Source organism: Bombyx mandarina, chromosome 13 (assembly GCF_030267445.1).
Source record: "Bombyx mandarina strain Sakado chromosome 13, ASM3026744v2".
NCBI classification, from domain to species: Eukaryota; Metazoa; Arthropoda; class Insecta; order Lepidoptera; family Bombycidae; genus Bombyx; species Bombyx mandarina.
The window spans coordinates 9,414,725-9,437,653 of NC_143220.1; the positions used below are offsets into that span (position 1 = coordinate 9,414,725).

A 22,929-nucleotide genomic window follows, 5' to 3' on the forward strand; every position below is an offset into this window, starting at 1 on the left:
TTTCACGTTTGATACGACGTTCAAGGCTTTAGTAATTATCTTATAAAATTCATCTATATCGGCAAAGTTTCCTTTGCCCATCTAATAGACCAATCAATAGCAGCAATGACAGCATTGACAGCTATCTATCAGTGACAGGAAATGTAAAAACAAATAGATTCACATTGTGGTTCTAAGTTTATTTATGAATCGAACACAATTTCACGATGAATATGGTGTGATTCTTTAAGCAGTTGTTTCAAATATTAAGAGCAAATTCAATAGAATTATTACATAGTTACGAAGCACTTTAGTCACCATGAAGTTTAATTATAAGGTATAAATGTCATTAATATATCAATGTGTTTTATTTTAAAAGAAATACTAATTATTGAATGAATACATTCATTATAAAGGACCATTATATCCAGTTAGAATAGTCCACTGTATATATGGCACGAAATTGCGGTACTAAACTAGAATACGTATTAATGAGTTTAAATATTTTCCTAACTTTACAACATAACCTTATTTATTGTTGAATTATTAGTAGCCATGAGTACTGTATCATAATTTAAAGCTGTGGGGTTTCTAGTCTGAGTCTACACTCACATTCAAACTAGATACCCCAACCAACTCGGGTAGTATGTATCAATATACCTGACATTAATAACATTAGTATTATCAAAGCTTGGGCCCTTGTGAGTTTATGAGAGTAGAATGTTTATTATAATGTTTATTATTACAGTTTCAAAACTTACTCGGAACAGTTTACCGTAAAGGTGATGTGCTCTTCAGTAAAGATGGAAATTGCGTTATCAGTCCAGTTGGTAACAGAATAACCATATATAATTTGAAACAGTAAGTATTCTTTATTGTATACAAAATTGAATACAAACAAAAAATACTGAAACTGAATGTAAATTAAGTTTTGAGATCATTTAACTGGATTATTTTATTTAATGATCTGTCCAGTCTCCTGGACTATGAGCAGATTTGTTGCAGTATAATGTACTGAACGTTAGCACAAATAGAAAGCTCCAAAAATATCAGTCAAGACAATATATTTATTATTGTCATTTCATTAAGGCTAATTAATTATTATCAGTCAAGACCATATATTTATTATTGTCATTTCATTAAGGCTAATTAATTATTATCAAAGTAAAATTGGCTATATGCATAGAGTGGTGCATAATATGAGAATATACAAGACCAATCTGGATATCATGCACTGCTTTAGATATTATGTTTTTGGAGATTTCAATATTTTGACAATTAAGACTAGTTTGCTACCAAAATTATAATAAAAAGATATTGCTCTATGATTGAGTATTATTGATAGTTCTTTGTTAATTATTGAAGTATTATTTACAAATATTTTAGCATTACATTATGCTGGCATTAGAGGCTTAGACTATCCACACACACTTTCCATACCTTTAACATGAATTATTGATAATAGGAAAAATACATTTTTATCATTTCTGCTGTAAAGCATTCATGTCTTATTGAAAACTCATTGGGACAGCAAGACATCACAGAGCAGTTTTTTTAAATAACAACTTTAACATAATAAATAACTAGTGTTACCAGTGGAATGAAGTTGTCGGGTCACTGATTGCATTTGATTGAGCCAACACTACATTTAGTGCAAATATTTATCCCAAGTCGATTCAATGATTGTTTTCTTCATGATAATAATTTATTAGTATTAGTATTACTTCAGAGCCATATCATGCAGTTGATTATGATTGGCAGAAATGTGTCGTTTTAGTGTCCACACAATAATAAATAATAAAGTTGTATAGTAATTCTGTTTACAATTTTATCACAGGAATAAAAGTAACACTCTATCGTTTGAAAGTCACTACAATTATACAGCTGTTGATATTGCACCAAATGGAATGACATTGTTGGCTGTTACGGAAAGTAAGTACATTAACTTTGTTTACTTATATAATGAAACAGTTTTAGGCATAGAACTTTTTTCATGTATCTTTTTCTGCATTATTTATTTAATGAAAAAAGTATACCGGGAGTCACATGTTTTAGGCCACGACATATTCAAACTGGAAATTCCTATAGGTTTTTTTCATTTTGTTTCATAATAAGTATCTTAGTTTTATGATTAGCCACCATTGCCATACTAAAAAGCTGATGTCCCAAGCACCACCATTTTCCTCTGGAAAGAATTCGTTAGATTCTCACAAAAAAAATCTCTATCTTGTTCCTGGCTTTGTCCATTACATAGTTACACAATTTAACTTTGTACTACAAAATATTGTTGATTAGAAAAATATTTTATTTGTCTCTAGAGGGTGAAGCACAAATTATAAGTCTTACAACTTCTGTGGTTTTACACAAGTATAAGTTCAAGCAGCAAGTGAATGCAGTCAAGTTTAGTCCTGATGGAAAATACTTTGCCGTGTGCTGCGATAATACAGGTACGTTGATTTGTTTCGATATGTTGAGTCAATTCGAGCTTCAATGTAACTTTGTCTTTATCTATCAGTTTTTGCACATGATTTTTGGTCTTGTTCTTTATCTGATTGCTTTAGAACTTTAATTTTGTTATTTAAGGAATGTTTTCGTGAAAGCACCATTAAGGTGCCATAGATGATCTACATGTGGTTTTAACAGATCTGTGTTTTCCAAACGGCGTCACCCGCGGTAACATCGCGGGACTAGGCTATCAATTATAAAATTTAATGTTTCGAAGCGAAGTAAAGGCGGGTCGCTAATTTATTATAAAAGTAGTTTCCTAACTAATATCATCATATTTTTTGTTTCCTTTTTAATAAACTTCTTTACTTTACCAATGCTTCTTAGTCGAACTTAGACAAATGAAAAACACTCTAAAAATAGTGAAATAGTCTGATAGAAAAAGTTATTTGTGAATATAATATAATTAGGTATAGTTCACAATACTGTAATAAATACTAAATTTTGATTATCTCAAGTCAAGCCAAGCTATTGTGAAGAGGTTAAGAAGAAGAGAAGTGTCACACAGAAATACACAGAAAGTTCAACAAATCTAAATAATTATAAAAAAAAAAAACTATGTGTAAACTCAATTTCGCGGCCAGTATTTTCCATGTTTTGAATACTTCAAAGTTTTATTGTGATCCAAAGAAATTTAATAACGAACCTGAATGTTTAGAAGAATTACCCATATACAAGCCCACTGAGTTTCTCGCCGGATCTTCTCAGTGGGTCGCGTTTCCGATCCGGTGGTAGATTCTGCGAAGCACTGCTCTTGCTAGGGTCAGTGTTAGCATCACTCCGGTTTGAGCCCCGTGGGCTCACCTACTAGCTAAGGTTACGCTGAAATAGCCTCTCAATGCTATCAGCTTAGGTAAAAAAAGAATTACATTAAATTTCAGTATTCGTGATGACAGCACCGGTACATTTCACCGGCGAATATCGGCCCTTCATCATGAAACGTGTCTTCAAGAAAGCCCTAGACGAAGTGACGTGTCTGGACTGGTCGTCCTGCTCGAGACTCCTGGCGGTCGGATCGAAAGACACGACAACGAAGATTCACACCGTCGAATACTTAGAGAACATAACTATGTATTCGCTCAGCGGACACACAGATAAAATTATCGGTGTCTTCTTCGAGAGGAAAAGCTTAGATCTGATAACGGTCAGTAGGAACGGTCAGTTGTGCTTGTGGGAGGCCAGTATAGATGCAGATGAGCTTGCAGTGAAGCAGGATGACACGTCGCGGAAGAAACGAGTGAGACTGCAGAACGAGGGTAATCTAGAGGAAGAATTTGACGCAAAAGATGATATTGAAAAAGAAAAGGAATATGTAAGTTTGAATGTTTGTGTTTTAGTAGTGCTCGCTCAATCGATAGTTGAAATTTTATCAAGATTTAGATTCGCTTTATGTATTACGTTTTGTTTATAAATTTTTTTCTTGTAAACAGAAAAATGTAGGCATTTTTAAGAAAAAATATAGATGTTACTAAATTTCATTCCAAACCATTGTCCAACAAAAAAAAAGTAGTGTTTTCTTACGGACGAAACTGTCTCACGGGCCACCTGGTATTAAGTGGTTACCGGAGCACATACACGTCAATAACGTAAATCCGCCACCCACCTTGAGACATGATTTCTAATGTCTCAGTACAGTGCATTCAGTATTCATAAGATGTCCTACACTATTTTATTTTTGTCCTTTTATGTGTGCGATATTTATATGTGCTGTAATTAATTGCGCAGCCAAATGATTTAAATAAAATTAACACTAAGTTGTTTCAAGTTTATTCAATGTTTGTTAATCTCGGTGTCAGTGTGCTTAGTGCGAGTACTTTAACGTTCTCGTTAGCGTAAAAGTTAACTCAAATTTGTATGCAGTTGGAACAGCGCCCCTAGCGGCAAACGTAGGCAAACGTTACAAGAGTTAACTTTTACGCTATCGAGGACGTTAAAAAACTCGCACTTAGCGCACAGTTCTAGGTACTAGAAACAAAATAAATGATCAGTTTTATATCTCAATCAGGACAGCGACAGAGACGCGGAACAAGAACAGAACAATTCGAAGGTTAACTCTGAAGAGAACGATAAGAGATTGATGTACAAAAAACTGGGGAGGCACTACATCGGCGATGCGATACGCAACGCCGATCGGAAGGTCAAGCTCACGGCCGTTCAGTATCACAAGGAAAACAAGCTGCTAGTGACCGGTGAGTGGAGACACGATTCCCTTGATAGTTTTGAAATGTGGTGCTGGAGGAATGCTCCGGATGCCTTGGACAGCCAAGAGAACTAACGTGCTTATCTTAGAACAACTGAAGCATTTTATTGGAACGAAGTTCCTTATGGGACGATGCGGAGGGGTACCCTAACCGGGAAAAAAAGTCTGTAACGTAAGATTTTTATTAGTAATGACTTAACTTTGTAATAACGTACAAATTAGTAATGCACACAGTGTACGACTTAACTTTGTAATAACGTACAAAAAATAACATATTTTTTTATCATTCATTGGCCACGATCTCAGAGCGTTCGTTTGCTTAATACACTAACATTTATGCAAACAACCGTGAATGAAGTGTACCACAATAAGTTAGCACGTTACCGAATACCGTGGGTTGTTGCAAAACCTCCAGTTTTATTTTCTTTATACCTCGAATAGAACTTAAATTAATATTTTTACAATAAGGAACTTCGTTCCTATCCGGTGTCCCACGACAGAACACATCTATTTTCCTACCTAAGCTGATAGCCATGAGAGGCTATGTCACCGTAACTTAACAACTAGGTGAGCTCTCGGTGTTCAAACCTGACGACGTTGCTAACACTAGTCATAGCAAGAGCAGTGCTTCGCAGAATCTACCACCGGATCGGAAACGCGACCCACTGAGAAGATCTGGCAATAACCTTAGTGGGCTGTGTCTATGGGTTAGTTTACTCGCCGAGCCCTTGGTCGCAAGCGACGGGTTCGACGGGAACGGTGACTGGACAACTGAAGATTAAGACAAGACTGTCCACACTCTGCCTTCGCTACTTCGAGTACTTCGGTCATATTCGTGACTCATTTTAGGGTTGTCTTGCGTTACTAATGCTCTTGGGAGGCAGCCACTTGGCTGTGACCCTCGCGTTGCTGATGCCCATGAGCGACGGTAACCACTCACCATCAGGCGGGCCATATGCTCGTCTACAAGGGCAATAAATAAAAAAATATCATATTTATATTCAGTTATTTATATTATTCATAGAGAGAAGATGAATGTGACTAGGGAATTTATGGAAATGGTAGTGCAAGGTACAGGGGGAAAAGGTCGACCGAAGAAGACATATCTAGAAAAACGCCTCACGTAATTAATGGACGCCCCCTAACAATCGGTTTGAAGGGTGGGGCTGTCGTTGTAACTAGGAGTGGGTGATATAAATCGTATATAGACTCAATATCTATATATCGCAGCAATATCGTTGAATCCGATATCGCCCCGCACGAAATCTATATATCGATATCAGCCAATACACGATATTGCTCGATGTGATGCGCATCGGCATATCGTACCGATTCGTGAATATCAGCAATATTCCTTTGGTTCGTATCGAATCGGCCAGAGTGAGTGAGCGCACGATAGGGATATCATGTGATGTATGAAACAGAAAGAGGCATTATCCATACAATTGTAAACCTTATATTTAAGTCCATATGTCTGTAGATTATTCTTAGCGTATCAGCAGGATACAATTTAGGAAAGAAGTTTCAACTTTCGACCCTAATTTGAATGCAGTATAGCCTTTTTGCACCGTTGAATTTAATTTCACGCGCTTTGACCTTGAACTAGAATTTTTGGACAAGTGTTTATAAATACTTAAAAGTATTTTGTGTTTGATTTTTAAAGTACACATTTTTCTATTTTTAGTTGAATCCAAATAATTGAGTTTATTTCTTGTGTTTGTATTAAACTTTTGAAATCTACACTCTTTTGGTATATTTTGTAATTTTAAATTAAGACACAAAATACTAAAAACTGAAAATAATGTAGCCAGTCCTAAGCCTGGTAAAAGCTTATTTTTATTTTCATGTTCTTTTTATTACTTTAAAATCATATTATAAATTGATATCAGAAAACCAAGCGTATAACGTTGACTTAAATCTATATCTACTACGATATTATATCAGCGTATCGTTTCAAATCTCAAATATCATGAATCGAGAAAACCTACTAGCATCCATCAATATATAGATTCAATATCCGATATTGATACTCGATATATAGATACGATTCGATACGCGGCAAAACCGATATTACCCACTCCTAGTTGTAACCATACTGAGATCTTAGAACTTATATCTCAAGGTGGGTGGCGCATTTGCGTTGTAGATGTCTATGGGCTCCAGTAACCACTCAACACCAGGTGGGCCGTGAGGTCGTCCATCCATCTAGGTAATAAATAAATAAAAACACTACGTGATTTCGCTTTAGGTTTCTCGAGCGGTCTGTTCTTCTTGCACGAGATGCCGGACGTGAATCTGATCCACACGCTCAGCATATCGGAGCACCGCATCAGCAGCATCAGCGTGTCGCCTCCCGGGGACTGGATCGCTTTCGCCTGTCCCAACATCGGTCAGCTGCTGGTCTGGGAATGGCAAAGTAAGTTCCTCATTTTGATCCTTTTTTTTTTTTTTTTTTTATTTTTTTTTTTAACGCTGGGAATCCATTTACGGATACCCGGTCGAGGGGGATCATCATCTCATTTTGATCCTAGTCGAGGCGAGGCACGCTGCGGACCGATCTGTGACTTGATGTGGACTAGTATTAGCTACAGACAGACAAGTGTAGGTAAGTTATATGTGAATATGTTGTTGTTTGAAGCCAACATCAATGAACGTTCGGTCATTTATTTGATACAAACTAGTGGTCCCGGAGTAGTCGAAATTCGACTATAATTAATTTAAATTATAAGTTTGAACATTATTATAGTTCTAGTTAGAGATTTCGCCAAAACCACACCATAGACAAATAATACTAAAGATTAACAATATTAACTTAATCTTATTTTGACCACAGACTAAGCAATAACAAAAGTTTGACAATAAACAAAGAGTATATGTATGTCTGTCAAATACATGGTAGTGTGTGTAATGTTTTGTTTATTGATTTAATGTATTATTATTGCATAATAAGTGTGGGAGATTTCATACTTCTCCGTCCGCGCAATTTTCGTAAAAAGGGGTACAAAGTTTTCGCTTAACGTATGATGTAATATTGTCTTCGATTTATTCGCGAATCGTAGACATAATTAATACTATTTTTTTTATTTAACTCACTATGAAGACACAATAAATGGGAATAATCGCAAAATTTACTGCTTATTTTGTTATGCGTAATTGGTAAAAAATTATTCTCATTTTTGTACTGGCTTCTAGTTTCATAACACGCGGTTTTGCACAACACGGGTCTTTGTAGAAACATATTCACCGTGTTATAGAAGAGTTATCTGTAATTTTAATTTGACTGACTCGGTGGTGCAGTATTAGCGCCCCTAACTGCCGCCCCGAGGGTCGTGGGTTCGATTCCCGCTATCGAGCAAACATTCTTGTGTCAGAACAAATGTGTTTGCTTTTCGTTTGGCTGTCTAATATCATCATCATTCTCCTGCCCTTCTCCCAGTCACCTGGGGGCGCAACATGTTTCCCCTTCCATACTCCTCTATCACATTCCATTTCTTTGCTCACTCTTCTCTTACACATATCGTCCTTCAAGCAATCCATCCAATTTTTCTTAGGTCTACCTCTTCCTCTAAATATTCCTCCTTCCTCTGCGTTTTCTACTATATGTGTATATAATATAATATATATTTTATTGCTTAGATGGGTGAACGAGCTCACAGCCCACCTGCTGCTAAGTGGTTACTGGAGCCCATAGACATCTACAACGTAAAATGCGCCACCCACCTTGAGATATAAGTTCTAAGGTCTCAAGTATAGTTACAAGGGCTGCCCCCCATCCTTCGAACCAAACCGAAACGCATTACTGCTTCACGACAGAAATAGGCAGGGTGGTGGTACTTACCTGCGCAGACTCACAAGAGGTCCTACCACCAGTAATTACTCAAATTATAATTTTGCGGGTTTGATTTTGATAACACGATGTTATTCCTTCACCGTGGAAGTCAATCGTGAATATTTGTTGAGCACGTATTTCATTAGAAAAATTGGTACCCGCCTGGGATTCGAACACCGGTGCATCGCTCAACACGAATGCACCGGACGCCGACGCCACGACGACTGCAAACGTATGTATATGTAAACGTACATATGTATAGAGGTTCCCGTAGTACAGAGAGTTCTGGTTTGGGACCAGATGTTTTTACGTGACTTGGCTCGTCGATGACTCCACAGGCGAGCAATACGTGATGAAGCAGCAGGGCCACTCGCTGGACATGACGTGCCTGGCGTACTCGCCGGACGGGCTGCACGTCGTGACCGGGGGCTTCGACGGTAAAGTGAAGGTCTGGAACACGACGAACGGCTTCTGCTTCGTGACCTTCCACGAGCACAAGGCGACCGTGAGCGGCGTCACGTGCAGCGCCAACAAGAAGTTCTTCGTGTCGTCGTCGCTAGATGGCACTGTCCGATGCTACGACTTGACCAGGTTAGTTTTACGTTATGGCGGGTAGATGCAAGGAGCCCCATCTTGTATAGGGGAGGACTTTTTGGCGGGAACGCGAGGAGTGAAGTTGTGTGATTTGTTTTATTTTGTCTATTTAGTGTTTCTTCAGGTTTAAATGTGTAATAACGGTGGTTTATTAACTGTTTAATATCTGTGAAAGTGAACAAGTGTGGGAAAATGAAACCAAGCTGCTGGACGTAACTTCTCGGGATCCTCCAAAAAGTCCACTGAAAAAATCTCAGTAAATGACCACCATTTTACTGAGATTATATTTCATCCCATATCGTCTCATCTCATTTCATTTAATTTCATCCCAGTTGATTAATTTTCAAATTCCTTTAATTTCATTTCATTCCATATTATCATTTTTCATAAAAATAAGAATATAAATTAAAATAAGACATGACTTAAAGCTCTTAGTTACCAGGTCATAAAATTCTTTAAAAAAATGTATATGGGACAAGTTGAAAAAGTGTACACATGTAAACGGCAAGTTATTGTTGGAAGACTCACTTAGAAATAGCGCTACTATAGGAAGTGGAAATTATATGAATATAGCAGCTTTTAAACAGAGTGAATTGTGCTGGGTTGAACAATTTAATATTTTTCGTGATTTGTGTAGGTAAAAAGTAATATAAAATCTCAATTATTTAATTTTATTACTTTTTACGTATTAAGTGTTTCTTTCTTTCGTAATTTAGTATCCTACTTTAATAGTTTATGGCGTTGTTCTTATTGGCTCTCTTTCAGCGGACACTTTTTAATACTCTGAGATAGTGTTTCTTACTTCTCCATATTTTTATTGACCGTTATTTTACGCACGCGGTTATTTGACGGGTTGTTACCACGACTTGGGTGAAGGTGAAGTTAGTCAGTCACGGAAAGGATGCGGGTAGGATGCTAGGAGCAGACAAATCCACCCATTCTGTTTTAATCATATTTGTTGTTACCACTGGAACTCGACAGTTATGTTTGAACGTTTTTTTACCAGATTAATTTTATACGATTTCAATTTTTGTTTGTGGATTCATAGAATCTTTGTCTGAAATGAGAATGCTACTGCGTCTCTTCTCTTTTCTAAATTCTTATGGTACCTTGCGATGTGCGTTTTACAAGAAGTATTTAAACACCATAGGGATAGTAAATGCTACAATCTTACATAATTCTATTTAGAAACGTACGTACGATACAATATTGCAATCTCATGTCTTAAGGTGTCGTGTGACATTTATAGGTTCCGATATCGTAAATGTCGGCGACGATATGTCGTTTTAATGTCGGCAACTGAAAAATTTACCTAATAAATAAAGTACTAAAATACAGGGTTTCTTTCATTGCGTTGTGGTGCGAATCACGTCGCGAACAAACTTCAATTGAGACATCGACCTCATGAATCGCGATGATGATGATGATTGTTGTTTCAGATACCGTAACTTCCGTACGCTGACGTCACCCAGCCTGGTGCAGTTCAGCTGTGTGGCGCTGGACTCCAGCGGAGAGTTCTGTGCGGCCGGCGGTCAGGACGTCTTCGAAATATTCGTTTGGTCGATCAAGTTCGGGAAGTTACTCGAGGTAATGTAGTTGGAGGAAACTGTGACTGACTAATAACATGATGTGTTGACCCGTAAACGTTATGTTTGTTCTCAAACACGGCATCGTATTGAATGACGTCATTAGTAAGTATTTCGTGTAGTCGACTTGCTTTAATAGACCTCATAAGTGGTTTTCTTGCTCATAAGTAATGAGTGCGTCACAAATAAAGTTTCGTTTATAATAAATAATAGTTTAAAAAAACTAACAAAATACCCTTTTATAGAAAATCCAACTAAAAAATAGAAAATAAATTTTAATAAATTGCACGGTATCAGTAGTTATAAATATTTTATGAGCAGATATGAGTAGAAAGGTTATTTTGATAATATCCTGAAAAGCATTCCACGCTTTTTTACAATAAAAAAATTTTTTCTTTTAAAAAATTAAATTAATAACTATTTTTAACTTATTGAATTTTTTTATTTATTTTTAAGTTGGGTTTTCTATAAAAGCGTATTTTGTTACTTTTTTCTGAACTATTATTTATTTTTAATTTTTTAGTTGAATTTCAATTTTTTTTTTAAATATTAAATTGTCATCGGTCCTTAATAAGATTACCAAATTTCGAGTTAATCCGACGTTTTTAAGGGGGGCAAAATCATGTTCAATGATTCCGTTACAAACGTACATACATACGTCTGAAGCTAATAAAAGTGTATAAAAAATCAGGTTCTAGGAGGTCACGAGGCGCCGGTGTCGAGTCTCGCGTTCAGCCCGACGCTGGCCAGCACGCGCCTGGCCTCCGCCAGCTGGGACGGGACGGTCCGCCTGTGGGACTGCATCGACCGGGAGGTCCAGTGCGAGCCGATCCGACTCAACTCTGACGCGCTGCAAGTCGCCTTCAGACCCGACGGGGAAGAGGTGGGTCTGGCCGCTGACTTATAACAACGTTTGACGAAACAGTGATGTCTAATAATAATAATAACTAGAGGTCCCGCAGTAGTATTTGTATTTTATACTTCTATAATCACAAATTTCGCCAAGACTACACTATAAAAAATATTAACAAAGACAAAACACTATTCTATTCTCAATTTGACAACAGACGTCAAGAACAAAAGTTTGACAATAAATAGTATGCATGCGTGTTTGCGTCCAATACACGGTATGTAGTGTGTGTAATGTTCTCTTTATTGATTTAGTGTATCTTTTATGCATTATTTAAAAAAAATTTTAGCATTGTGCTATATATACTTCTTCTGTATATTCTCTATAAGTGTGGAAAATTTCATACTCCTCCGTCCGCGCAATTTTCTTAAAAAGGGATACAAAGTTTTTGCTTCACGTATTAATATATAGATTGCGGAGGGTTGTCAGTCGAATGTAACGTGTATTAATTTTGTGCAGATCGCGGTGTCGACCCTGGACGGCAACATAACGTTCTTCGAGTCGAGCACGTGCGAGCAGACCGGCAGCGTGGAGGGCCGGCCCGACCTGGGCTCCGGGAGAGCAGACACCGACCTGGTCACGCCGCAGACACTCTTGAAAACCAAGTGAGACTCATGCTTGTTGGATATGTTTTGATCATCATGAATCCTTAAATGATTGCAAAAACAGATTTATATTTCAATGCACCTACAATTATTTACTCTGCCCTACCTTTGGTTGACTATAGTAGAATTATTTTGTCCGTGCAGTTTGGGTCATAAAACAGAGCCCGGCTAGGGCGGTGAGCATGTTGTGCGGGCGCAACGCCATTATCGATAAAAACGAATGAATCATCGAAGGCAGGTACACGGCGGCGGGGTGGTATACGAAAGGTGGTGAGACATTGTTATGTTATGAGTCATTTGTACTTAACTGTAAATTATAGTACATTATGTTGAAGAGAAATGTATTTTTATGCATTCGTTCTCTGAATTTCTTTAGTGACACACTCCTTTGTTTTGTATTAAAACGGTAGAATTTATTGAAAATAATATTTGCACGTGTTGTTATCAACAATGTTAAAATTTTTCACTGAAATAAGAATAGATCCCGAAAAGTTACAAAGTGTTAATTTCTGCCGTTCCCGTTAACCTGCTGCGGCGATATGTTATGTAAGTGTTCGATTAGTGATTTTTTCTTTCATTTTTATCACTAACCCACAAACTGACCACAAAATGACAAAACTAAATACACTATCGATAACGCTTATCGACAACAATAATGCGCATCACTATGCCCGTCCATAAGGCTCGTGAGTGGAAGAGAGAGAGCGAAATACTCGCTTCACCGCTCCGATATTTTATGACCCAAACTGCACGGACAAAATAATTCTACTATAGTAGAGAAGCCTTGGGTTTTAAGGCCGCCAATGTAAATATTACATTATAAATAATAATAAAAAAATTGGTACTTTTTTAGACTTAAACGTTTCCCAAATTACATAAAACTTGTTTCTACTTTCAGAGCGTTCACAACAATATGCTATTCTGCTGACGGTACCTGCATACTGGGAGGCGGCAACTCGAAAAACGTTTGTCTTTATAGCGTGAAGGATTCCGTACTCATCAAGAAGTTTGTCGTTACGGAAAATAGATCTTTGGATGCTGTTAATGTGAGTTACCTATTACTTTGCTACTGACGCTACTTTTTATAGGGCGAAAGAAAACTAAATTACTATTATACGTCGAGGAGTGAACCGGTCATTGTTCTTAGTAGTTCGTAGTAAATTGACCCACAGACATAGCCCACTGAGCTTACTCGCCGGATCTTCTCAGTGGGTCGCGTTTCCGATCCGGTGGTAGATTCTGCGACGCACGGCTCTTGCTAGGGCCAGTGCTAGCAACATCGTCAGGTTTGAGCTCTGTGAGCTCCCCTACATATTAGGGTGCAGCTGAAATAGCCTCTCAAGGTTATGAGCATCGGTAGAAAAAAATGCAGAGATGACTTAATATTTTACGTTTTCGTTATTTAATATGAATAGTGTTTTGTCGCATCCAGGATTTTGTGAATCGCCGCAACCTCACGGAGTTCGGGAACATGGCGCTACTGGAAGAAAGGGAGGATCTGGAAGGAGGAAACGTCAACATCCGATTGCCGGGCGTCAAGACCGGGGACATGGCCGATAGGAACGTCAAACCTGAGGTACAGTATATTGACGGGTTCCGGACTTTTTCCAATTCCAACACAAATTTTCAGCGGTTTTTCTTAGGGTATTACCAATAAAATTGATTAAAACGGTTCCGGAAGCTAAAATTTTCATATAAGATGCAATTATTAGACGTAGTTCATTGAAAAATATACACAAAAACTTAAAAAAACTAACTTGACCTGATTCATTTTGGCTTTTGGTGTAAATCGGGTTACGTACGGGGACAATGTACAGTCAGTTCTGATCTGTATGTAGCTGATGCGCATGTACCATGAGTTCTGTCCCGGTGGGGGCGTGACGGGAAAATGCGGATACAGAATGTTCAAATGCACAAAACAGAGAGTATTGAAGTATTCTCCATTGTATCGTCGGTTCCATGGGATCTTTTTTTATTGCTTAGATCGGTGGACTAGCTCACAGCCCAAGTGGTGTTAAGTGGTTACTGGAGTCCATAGACATCTACAACGTAAATGTTGCCACTCACTATGAGATATAAGTTCTATACACTATAATTACAACGGCTGCCCCGCCATTCAAACCGAAAGGCGTTACTGGTTCACGACAGAAATAGGCAGGGCGGTGGTACCTACCCGCGCGGACTCACAAGACGATCTACCACCGATAGTATCTCGTTTAGGTTAAGTAGTTAGTTGGTGGGAGTAAAGTGAGGGGTAGTTGGGTTTCATTTGGTCCGGTTCCAGGTCCGCGTGTACTGCGTCCGGTTCTCGCCGACCGGGGAGAGCTTCGCGGTGGCCGCCACGGAGGGCCTGATGCTGTACAGCCAGAACGCTGGCCTCGACGGTACTTTCAGGTATACCCATAAAAAAAATCTAACAAGATCTTATTTGCCAATGCACTTTTGTTTCTCTTCTTTTTTAACACGCTTTCAATCTTCGAATGTAATTCTCGTCGAATGTGAGACGTTAGATTAACTTGAAAATCTAACTGTTACTATACTTGAGACCTTAGAACTTATATCCCAAGGTAGGTGGCGCATTTAAGTTATTGATGTCTATGGGCTCCAGTAACCGCTCAACACCAGGTAGGCTGTGAGCTCGTCCACCCATCAAAAGCAATAAAAAAAGCCTTTCGACTCTCGATATGATTAAAGTGCGTGGTTGCTGCCGGTCGGAGCAGCCCTCGGTTGTCCATGGTCATCACAAGCCCGTTGTTCCCAGGCCGTATCGACTGGAGGTGACGTCGACGCCGGCCGCGGTGAGGCAGTCCCTCCGAGACGGCGCCTGGGGCTCCGCCCTCACCGGCGCCCTACAGCTGGCGGAGCAAGCGCTCATACAGGAGTGCCTTGAATCCGTGCCCACTAAAGACAGTGAGTGCGAGAAATTTACGAGCTTAGAAATGTTTTCATTGGCTCAAACAAACGGAAGTATAAAGCGGGAATAATATGAAGATTGGATTCGGAGTTAAGGGAAATGTTGGTGTTTACAATATCGTGTTAGGCAGAGAGCGCACCACGTATGACGTGTCTGATGACGTCACGAAAAATGATTTAAAATTTTAAAAACTTTTGTACAAATAATATTTTTAGCTTCGAATTACCCAAATCGAGTTTAAAGTCAAATTTTTATCTATTACATACAAAATTGATGCCTCTAAAATAGTTTTTAGGGACGCAATGTAATTTAACTTTATTACTCATTTATTTATGTATTTGCCATGTTTCATGCATGTAATGGTACTCGAATCTGATAACATAAAATGAACGATATATTTAGATTGTAGCTTATTTTAATTTAGAACGATTCCACTTTTCGTACTCACCAGTACTAGCTTCATACCACTATAGCGTACTGTAGTCCTCGATTTCTGTTCGCTTCGAATCATAACGTGTTTTGTATAGGTTGCCCGTCCCCTCGTCCCCCCGGTCCCCTGCGCCGCCCTCCGTCCCGCCCCGCGCCCGCACGCTCGTCCGATAGTTTCCTAGTTTGCCTACTAGATGGCGTTAGTTGTTTGTTGCCGTGAGAACGATACGAACACGCAATCTCTTGTCCGCAGTATCCCTAACGGTATCGAGTCTAGACGAAGACTACGGCGACCGGCTGCTGAGCACGATCGCGCGCCTCCTCGAGGACAGCAGGCACGTGGAGCAGCTGCTGCACTGGACCACGGCGCTCGTGTCGACGGGGAGACACAAGTTCCCGCCGAGCGCGCTGCTCGCTATAGAGAAAGTGCTGACCGTCAAATACTCGCAGTTGAGTAAAATGTAAGTACCGTAGATTGGGGTGAATTTCTTTTTTAATTTTTTTTTATTGCTTAGATGGATGGTCGAGCTCACAGCCCACCTGATGTTAAGTGGTTACTGGAGCCCATAGACATCTACAATGTAAAAGCGCCACCCACCTTGAGATATAAGTTCTAAGGTCTCAAGTATTGTTACAACGGCTGGCCCACCCTTCAAACCGAAACGCATTACTGCTTCACGGCAGAAATAGGTGGGGTGGTGGTACCTACCCGCGCGGACTCACAAGAGGTTCTACCACCAGTGATTACGCAAATTATAATTTTGCGGGTTTGATTTTTATTACACAATGTTATTCCTTCACCGTGGAAGTCAATTGTGAACATTTGTTAAGTACGTATTTCATTAGAAAAAATTGGTATCCGCCTGCGGGATTCGAACACCGGTGCATCGCTACATACGAATGCACCGGACGTCTTATCCTTTAGGCTGCGACGATTTCAAATTGAATAGGGACTAGGGGTAGAATAGGCATTTTTTTGTGGAGTTTTTTTGATTTCGTGGAGTCGGAGTGGTGGGGCTCGATGGGGCTTAGTCGGTAGTCGGTTGTGCGGGGTAGCTCTTGCGTGGCTGACTCTGTGCAGTGCCTCGCGCGCCTTTCTCAAGGCGTAGTCTCTCGGCAGGAATTGGAAGAAGAGGAGGCCCCGGCCTTACTCTTCTCCCTTTAATCTGGAGGCGCCGGAGTCCATAAATGCGGGTATTCACAATGCTTTTGTGAGATTTAAATTTGTTAAATTTGAAAAGTACTTTTATTTAGCGTTTAAGAATATTAAATAGTTTAATTTAGTCATAATAGTTTTGTAACTGATTAATGATATTGAAAAGTTAATTACCTAAAGGTAAGTACCTATCTGACGACTAAACAGTGCCAGCCCTATCGAAAAACTATATAGTCTCCGTACGTGACCCGATTCACCCCAAAAGCCAAAGTGAATCAGGTCAAGTTAGCTTTTTTAAGTTTTCGTGTATATTTTTCAATTAACTATGTCTAATATATAATATAATACATCGTATATGAAAATTTAAACCTCCGGAACCATTTTAATATCAATTTTATTGGTTTTACCCTAAGGAAAACCGCTGAAAATTTGTGTTGGAATTGGAAAGCGTCCCGATTCCCTCCTATCTACTGTTTACCCCGATATATACCGCACCATCTTGACTATCAGTATCACCGTCATGTGTACTGGACCATAGGAGATTCGACCTCAGTATTGATGTTGGCGTTCGTGTAGGGCTGTCCACGGGCCCTTGCGAGCTGGACTCGAGGGAGGGAGGATCCTCACGTTCAGGGAGCATTGTTTGCCGGACACGATGTGTTCGCGTGCACACCAGTAGATATGCTCCCTTGTAGCGTGTTAGTAGACAGTAGTATGTTATACGCCGAAACTTTTACTGCTGGTAGTAAGCGCTGCGGGTCCGCCCGGGTAAAAGCCACAGTCGTGCCTATTTCTGCCGCGATGTATCGAACACACGGCCCGAGGTATACACGTGCAATGTCCATCGGCTAAGGTACCTGTTCCCACTATGTTGATCGTGAACTCGTCTTCCTATCCACGTACAAACTTCTCGACTTAACTAATCTTCAGCTGCTTCCACAGCATTCGAACATTGAGAGCACGCTTATATTACAATAACTGTTTGAATCATTTATAATTTATTTATTTATTTAAAAAAGTACTGCCACATCACAAACATCTAACATTGAAAAGAAACTTAAACTATTTAATTTATGGCTTGATGCATGTGACAATAATGGCGTACATAGCATTGGCAATTCATCGGCTCGAAAATGGAATACAATAATAATAATAATAATAAAAAATAGTACTATTTGTTGAAATATTAATAAAAATGTCATGTCATATCGAAAAGAAGAAAAGAAGAAATGTTAATACAATGTCAAGCAACAACAAGTCAGATATAGAACAACAAATTATCAACGATTAAAGTCAAGGTTCCTTTTTTATAATACTAGTGGTCTTGCAATAGTCGAAATCCGACCATAATTATTTGAAATTATAAGTTTGAATATTGTTATGCTTCTGTTGTCAAATACTACTATTATACTTCTGATCACAGATTTCGTCAAGGCTACACTATATAGACAAATAATGTTAAAGACAAACAATATTAATCTATTCTCAATTTGACCACAGACTTTAACAATAAACGAAAAAGTATAAAATATATGTGTGTGATAATATAATACATGGTAGTATGTCATGTTTTTTGTATTGATTTAATGAATTTTTATGCGTAATTTAAAAAAAAAATTAGCATTAAACACTCCTTCCCTCCAAGTGTGGGAAATTTCATACAGCTCCGTCCGCGCAATTTTCGTAAAAAGGGATACAAAGTTTTTCCTTAACGTATTAATATATAGATACCTAGAAATAAGATGTCAGATCTTCTTTTTTTTTTTACAATATTCCACCGTTTCGGAAATATCAGCCGTCGCTTAGAACATTAATCTAATTCGTGAACGTTCCATTATCGTATTTTTAAAATTATGATAGATTTGACGTGATCTCGCTAATCAGGGTTGTCACGTGTGCCATCAGTACGCGTGTCACGTGACGTACACAGTGTATCTGCTAACAGAATCACAAGTCGGTTACACGATCAAGGTCGTTGTTATTGCATATACATTTTGTGTGGAAAGAAAGAATCGGATATGTGCATCGAGTGACGAATATAAATAGAATATGAAAAAAAAAAAGAGTTTCATGTACTTAATGCCAGCGGTAATTTTTACTATGTCGTTCGAATTCCCATTGTATATTTTATAGGGTATTCATATGAAGGACGTGTCCTTCTTGAACAGGGGTTCAAAATGAGTTTTTGAGGAGTTGCTTTGCTTTGAATACCGATGTGTTGGTTCCAACTGCATACAAATTTGAGTTGACTTTTACGCTATCGAGAACGTTAAAAAACTCGCATTAAGCACACTGAACTACTCTTTTACCGATGATACTGTGTATTGTAAGGTCAAGTGTTTTTCACATTAGTTTGCTCACGGTTACATTGTTAGTGTAATCGATGGGCTGTTTCATTTTGTTTTGGTCTATTGATTTCCTGGCTTTTTGAAGTTATACTTCTTTAGGCGCGTTATGAAAAATTGGTGAGAGTGAAATTTTAGGATGCGTGCGCACCGTGACACAAAATTAACAGAAATGAAGTTGCCCACTAAATCGCTCATTACAATACGACCGACATAACTTGGCGAGTCTGAATATAGCCGCAGGTGAACTTTCCGAACCGTACCGAGAATTACCTAATTTATACGATGTCAAGAAAAGGGATGTCCGATATGCGTGTTTGAGGATGTTGTTTAATCGATTTTTTTTCAAATTGATTAAAATTTAAATAAAAAATTGGAATAAATTTAATAAAAATAAAGTATAACTTCTTACGCGCGTACATAAGTACACGCACCCTTTTATACAATTTCATTGCTTTATAAATAAATAAATAAAACGCATTTTCAATGTTTTTCTTTGCATATACATTAGATACTACGTTATGTGTTTCTAAAATGAAATTTAAAAACTTGACATAAAAATTAGAAGCGTTTTATAACGACCGACACGATACGCGCTGCACACGAGACGTCATGTCGTTTGTACTATTTTTTTCCATAGGTGACGTTTTTTGTCAACGATTTTTTTTTCTACCTATTTGCTGGTAGCGTAAGAGGCTATTCCAGCTCGTTCGGGTGGGTAGGTGAGCTCACGGGCTCAACCTGAGAGAATTTGCCAACACTAGCCCTAGTAAGAGCAGTGCTTCGCAGAATCTACCACTGGATCGGAATCGCGACCCACTGAGAAGATCCGGCGAGAAACTCAGTGGGCTGTGTCTATGGGTTGGTTCGTCAGTTACGATGAATGAAATCTTAAAAGCACCGAGAGTCAATCCGGGGGATCAGACAAAGACATGTTTAGGGCGACGGTGGCTTTGTGTTGCTCCGTCGCGGTCTATTTAAAGTAATTAGCGGCTGTCAAGATAAGAGGGTTTTCGTGTCGCGCCGCTTTGTCGAAGTAGATGTAATCGTCGAAAACGTCGTGTGCCGTATACAGTGTTTTAATTGTTTCGTACAGCGCCTCAATAGCGCTATACATAAAATATATCGTCAAGGCAAAAGCCGTTACGACATAACGACACCGATGACGCGATAAAAAGTCGTTTGCACAAAACTTGTGATATGCCGTATCGTATTATCGTGCGTGTAAATGGTTCATACAAATAAGTGACTGATGGCCTTCGGAGACGTTATCACATTTCGTCACGCTCCGGCCGTGATGTCCCCTGTCAGAGGTTCTCAAAGTTTTTTTTTTTATTAATCTTCTTACTTTTTTTTAACTAAAGATTATTTTCAATTTTTTTCTTGTTGTTGTCTAGACGGGTAAACGAGCTCACGGCCGATCTAGTGATAAGAGGTTACCGGAGCCTATAGTATAAAAAGACCAATATCGCCATCCAACGAATTGAGGTGCGTGTCTCAATTAGTATGGTAATTACGCAAACATTATACGTTATTCCTTCATCTTAGAGGTCATTCGTGGACATTTCTTCAGTAAGTTTTTTATTAGATTATAAGGTACCCGCCTGCGAGATTTGAACACCGGCACAATCGCATCGTTCGATACGAATGCAGCGGGGGTCTTATCTTTTAAGGCACGACGATTTCGTTAAATTTGGTAATAATATCATTTCCGGACCCCACATCTACAACGTAAATGCCGCCAGCCACCTTGAGATATGAGTCCTAAGGTCTCCGTATAGTTACAACGGCTGCCCCACCCTTCAAACCGAAACGCATTACTGGTTCACGACAGAAATAGATAGGGTGGCGGTACCTACGCGTGCCGACTCCACAAAACAAAAAACCTTCCACAAAAACCGATTGTCATCGATTGCGTAAAGATAATCGAATGTTTTCAGTGAGACATTTAATTATTTATGTTATCAAACTTGTTTCAGATGTGATTTCAACAAATATACGATAAGGTGCATAAAGACCGTCGGAGATGTGGTCTTAAAACGAGAAGAAGTGGAGCCCATGGACACTGACGGGCCAACGTCTTCTGATTCTGAATAAAATCTGTTATTGTCATGATTATTGTTTATCTTACTTTTCCCATCACTACATAGTATAAAACAAAGTCGCTTTCTCTGTCCCTATATCCTTATGTATGCTTAAATCTTTAAAACTACACAACGGATTTTGATGCGGTTCTTTTAATAGATAGAGTGATTGAAGAGGAACGTTTATATGTATAATAACATTCATTAAATAGTGGAGAAATCTATAATAAATTACAGTTTCCGAAGCGAGGGCGGGTCGCTAGTATAGAATAAAAGGTGATAAAAGTTTCATTACTATTAGGCATTGCTGAATCGGTAACCCTTTCCAAGCCTCGTTATTTTTCCTAATTTTTTTTTATTGCTTATAGGGTGGACGAGCTCAGCTCACCTGGAGTTAAAGTGGTTACTGAAGCCCATAGACATCTACAACGTAAATGCCGCTGTCCACCTTGAGATATGAGTTCTAAGGTCTCAGTATCGTTACAACGGCTGCCCCACCCATCAAACCGAAACGCATTACTGCTTCACGGCAGAAATAAGCAGGGTGGTGGTACCTACCCGTACGGACTCACAAGAGGTCCTACCACCAGTAATTAAATTGGTTTGTTTTATTATTTGTACCTAATTTATGTTTGGAATTAAGGTTTGTTTTTCGACGATTTTCATTTTAAGAAAAAACTAAAAGATAATCTTAATAGTGGAAATTATTATCACATAAATGATTTTCTTAGGGACGACATTGAAAATAAATGGAATTTTTAATTATTAGTTGAATTTTGGATGAATGAATGGTAAATTAGATAATATTATAATATCTTGCACTGCACAAAATTTTGCATATCAAATAATGATAAAGCAGACACGCTGCTTTTAACTTATGTAATAACTCATTTTCATTATGCTTGGCGAATAAATGATTTCTTTCTTTCTTTCTTGTTATTATTATTATAAAAAACCATTAATAAGGCTTGACTGATGACTTGACTGACGCTACCTATCGAAGTTGATAGTAGTCTATTGTAGAAGCCTTCCTTGAAAGGCCAATAATTGAACAGTTTTTTTTTAGTTTTTATGGTAATTCAATGACCAATTCGGCCAACACCCTAGTCCGGGGTGTTCAGCCGAGTTTCCAGCTTCTTCGCGATCTTTAAGTATGAACAAACAAAGCTCTTCATTTATTTTGCAATTCCAATATTTTTGTTTTGTTGAAAAAAAATGACCGAATTTGTTATGCATAATGAATACATTTATGGAAGTTTCCACAAAGTTAACCTTTTTTGTGCCCTTTCTTAGATTGATAATTATCTATTAATATTTTTCTAAATTTATGAAGTACCGTGTAAGAAGCAGAGGTCTACCACACTATGCCGCAGGACCGTGTTGAGGCGTGTTACCAATTTACTTAGACCTCTTAGATTCAGTCAAAATCAGCTGATTGATTGATCTTTCGTCTATTTTTACCGAGTTCTTATCACGCGCAATTTAATCTCATTGGTGATTTATTGAGAGAGACCTGTCTTCAGTGTTACGTCAATTACTTTATGTTATCCAGAGAATATGATGTTATCTAGTGATAACATCAAGTAGAAGTGAACTTGCAGGTTTGAATTGAAGATAAATGATTGGATGGATTAATGGCTTAATAGGGTAGCCCAGTGAATTATTACTGGAGGTCAAAGGCTTAAGAAGCGGTCTAATTTGTGCGCCTATGACAGATGTTTATGGGCTCCAGTAACCACTTTCGATTTTCATTTTACATGTGGTGATGGTACCCACCCGCGCCGACTCACAAG

At 38.5% G+C, this 22,929-nt stretch overlaps 1 protein-coding gene across 1 annotated transcript; it reads left to right on the plus strand.

Moving 5' to 3' along the window:
* Window positions 1-120: 120 nt before the first annotated feature.
* On the plus strand, window positions 121-21,164 carry LOC114244050 (periodic tryptophan protein 2 homolog). Its single transcript, XM_089732195.1, has 17 exons — window positions 121-316; window positions 728-840; window positions 1,817-1,911; window positions 2,298-2,426; window positions 3,366-3,796; window positions 4,490-4,673; window positions 6,933-7,100; window positions 8,852-9,104; window positions 10,547-10,694; window positions 11,385-11,576; window positions 12,063-12,208; window positions 13,107-13,254; window positions 13,641-13,784; window positions 14,493-14,602; window positions 14,970-15,118; window positions 15,805-16,012; window positions 21,032-21,164. The coding sequence occupies exons 1-17, from the start codon at window positions 299-301 to the stop codon at window positions 21,147-21,149; spliced, it is 2,754 nt and encodes a 917-aa protein (XP_089588321.1). The 5' UTR covers window positions 121-298; the 3' UTR covers window positions 21,150-21,164.
* The last annotated feature ends 1,765 nt before the right edge of the window (window positions 21,165-22,929 follow it).